Source organism: Notothenia coriiceps, unplaced genomic scaffold (assembly GCF_000735185.1).
Source record: "Notothenia coriiceps isolate Sejong01 unplaced genomic scaffold, NC01 NC01_scaffold00005826, whole genome shotgun sequence".
In the NCBI taxonomy this organism is placed as follows: domain Eukaryota; kingdom Metazoa; phylum Chordata; class Actinopteri; order Perciformes; family Nototheniidae; genus Notothenia; species Notothenia coriiceps.
Genome location: NW_011338527.1, coordinates 1 through 3,225, shown reverse-complemented (window position 1 = coordinate 3,225; position 3,225 = coordinate 1). Strand labels below are relative to the sequence as shown.

General features: G+C 40.9%; 1 protein-coding gene across 3 annotated transcripts; it reads right to left on the bottom strand.

Moving 5' to 3' along the window:
- Positions 1-204: 204 nt before the first annotated feature.
- Positions 205-1,862, bottom strand: LOC104943253 (uncharacterized). 3 transcript variants are annotated; one of them, XM_010768598.1, is made up of 3 exons: positions 1,664-1,862; positions 1,398-1,450; positions 205-1,263 (listed from the first exon to the last, which is right to left on the bottom strand). In XM_010768598.1, the coding sequence occupies exons 1-3, from the start codon at positions 1,809-1,811 to the stop codon at positions 715-717; spliced, it is 750 nt and encodes a 249-aa protein (XP_010766900.1). In that variant the 5' UTR covers positions 1,812-1,862; the 3' UTR covers positions 205-714. The 3 variants fall into 3 exon arrangements, with proteins under 3 accessions (XP_010766900.1, XP_010766899.1, XP_010766901.1); XM_010768597.1 differs by having other exon boundaries at positions 1,398-1,453; positions 1,664-1,860; XM_010768599.1 differs by lacking the exon at positions 1,398-1,450.
- Positions 1,863-3,225: the final 1,363 nt, after the last annotated feature.

Below are 3,225 nucleotides of genomic sequence, written 5' to 3'. Positions count from 1 at the left end.
GGCTTGAAACGAGGAGTGGAACTGCTGCCCTTTCCAGCCTGATAGAAGGAGGTCATTATCTGAATTACGAATATGAGTTTCTTGCAGAAAAGCAATATCGGTTTTAAATTGTTTGAGGTGTGAAAATACCTTTTTTCTTTTGATGGGATGATTTAGCCCCTTTACATTCCAGCTCAGAAAATGGCACCCCCTCCCCCCCACCCAGACAGCTGCTAATAAAATTAACAGCAAGCTCTTCAGAACACATTTTTAACAACTCTTCCTATCCTAACTAACACACGTATTGCTCCAGCGTCGTAAACAAAAAAAAATTGAACCGCCCTACAGAAGGGAACTTTTTTCGGCTTCAATCAACAAAAGGTAGTAGAAACTCTGGAACGAGGCTACCGATAACGTAAGTCGCCAAGACATGTCATTGGGTACTAAAAAAAGAAAGACAGGTAGCATATATAGTAAATCCAGACTGCCAAGTTTCTACACTGACACATTGAGAGGTGCGTATAATAAGAGTGCTTTTCAAGTCCATAATAGAATGAAAGAATGCATCCCAGCATGAAAAAGGAACAAACGTACTTAAACACGGCTCCGGGTAAACATGCAGGTTAAGCAAGTAAACAAACCGCTGGCATTAATCCACATTTATTTGAAAGTTCAAGAGAGACAACACTGACGGCAGAGATGGCTTCCTCTCATCTCCCGGGCACAGGCACAGGGTCACTTTTGCGGTTCCGATGACTTCTGGAGGGTGGCGATGTACTTCTTTGCTTCCTCCACAGAGCTGATCCACTTTCTTCCTCCACCGGGGAGTGTGAGGCGAAGCTGAGCGGGGAAGAGCAAAGCGGGCTTGAGTCCCAGTTTGTAGAGTTCTTTAATGGTATCCTTGTATTCCACCCGCTGGCTCATGACCTCAGGGTCCTTCAGGACCTGAATTTGCTGGGCGCAGTACGCAACACAACTGTTTTCCAAGTCTTCAACAGTACAGATGTACAACGCAATCCGTTGGTAGGGCTTTCCACTGGTCTTTTTGTACATCTCCACTGTGAAAGGGATGTCCGTTCCGGGGATATTTGTAATCTCCCTCGCATCAGGGTATAACAAAACATGGGCACCATCTTCCACGACCTGTTTAAAATCTTTCTGATTTTTTATGGCAGCAGCTAACAGTTCTTGACATGACCATTGAGGTTCAACATCAAGGGGAAGTAACCTCCCTCTCACAGGTCTAAGGAAGCCATCCATCATCCTCATTACTCCAACAGAAATCTGCAAAAAACAATAACATGCAAATGAATAAAAACATTTTGAAAATGAATAAGCTAAAGTCTTCGGACATTATATGAGAGTGTGGTGACAAGATGTGAATTACAGATGTATTCATAATAGAAAACGTTGCATACCTTCACTATTTTCTGTTTCTTTTCCCTAGATAAGTATACTACAGCTGAGCTTCCTGCTACAAAAAAACACAGGAATAAAACATGAATTACTCATCATTATGTTCAATAGGAGTCTCATCCTCAATCCCTTCTGTGGAACATCTTAGAACACATTCAACAGTAGGTAAGCCACATAGTTTAGAGATGTATTTGTATAATAACAGAATTCAAACTTTTAAACCAAGTTTTCTATAAATACATATTTTTCGGTAATAAAGCCTATTTACCTGCACTGGTGCTAGGCTGTGCACTAGTGGTGGGCATCTCCTCAGGGACTTTGTCAGCCACATCCTTTAGAAACGTGATGTCTCTGCCACAGACACCACAAACGCCATGGGGAGCTGTCACGCTGGACCCACAGAATGGACAGTACATCTGTGGAGAAATAAAATGTAGGACAGCTAGGTTAAGTCAAAAAGAGTGGATATTTTTCGGTACCTAAATATTATAATAGTATTAAAGAAGGGTCTTTTAATTAACTCATCAGAAGCCAACCTCCTGTCTATCCCCACACAAACCAAGCACCGAACCTGGGGGGACAGAGCCTTCTCCATGGCTGCCCCCTCCCTCTGGAACTCACTCCCATTAAACATCAGACTGCACCCCCCCCTCCCCCCCTCAAAACACTGACCAAACACACCTTCAGACTGGCTTTTGAATAATATTGTGTTGCTGTTTTAATATTTTAATTCAACTTTTTATTTTATTTCCTTTTTATCACCATTGTAAAGTGTCATTGAGCACCTGAAAAAGCGCTTAGAAATAAAATGTATTATTATTATTATATAAGTGTTGTTTAACTAGTGCTATATGCTCTTCCCTCCTTATTACTTCTCTTCACTTTGAGTTCTCCTCTCTGCGGCTTCTATACTATATATTATGTCAAAAGTTACATTTAGGTGCACAATGCTGTCTCTTGCAAGCTCTTTTATCAAACACGCTAAGGCTAGCTACGTAAATATGACGCTCTATGTATAAAAACAAAACTTAACTTCTTATATATTGACTTAAATATGACCACTTAAATCAACTTGCTTTCCTTCGGCTTCGATTTCCATCACTCTTGTTCGTTCTCTCTATATCTGGTCAGCAGAGTTGGGTTACTGTAATAATATTACTTTTGTCGGTAACAGAGTAGTGTAACGCATTACTTTTATAATTCAGTAATTACACTACAGTTACTAACATTGCCCCGACACGCGTTACTTCGTTACTTTTATAAAATAATCAGACTCACTGACAGACAAGAGGGGTTTCCGCCGCAGGTTTGTATACATGTAGGCCTACGTAATCTGCGCGATTTGCGCGTCCACATCTCCACGTGCAGTGCTGCATAAACATGGCTGAGTCTTTTCATCTGTAAACTTCCTCAACGGGGCCGCTCGCTCTCTTTTCTTGATTGCCCTCTCACGGGTGAACAGTTCAATGTCCCGCTTCATTGTAGGAATTCTGCCATGTCTTTACCACTTTAGTTTGACCATCTCTGTTACTAAGCTATGGAAAACTAAATAAATAAGTAATTAGATACCTTACCGTTACTGCGCTCATAAAGAATGATAAGAATAAGAGTAATGCGTCTTGAACTGGTTTAATTAAATAGTGTCTTTACGTTTCTCAGACTGTTAGCTTGTTGTGGTAGGCTGGTCAATTTAGTGAGTACATCATATTGATGATGTACTCACTAAATTTTACTTAGTTTCTTCCAAAAGTTAATTATCCAAAGCCTTGAACACCCCCCTCTATTTAGATGTAATGGTTTGGTCCTGCCTCCAAACGCTGTGTGGCACTG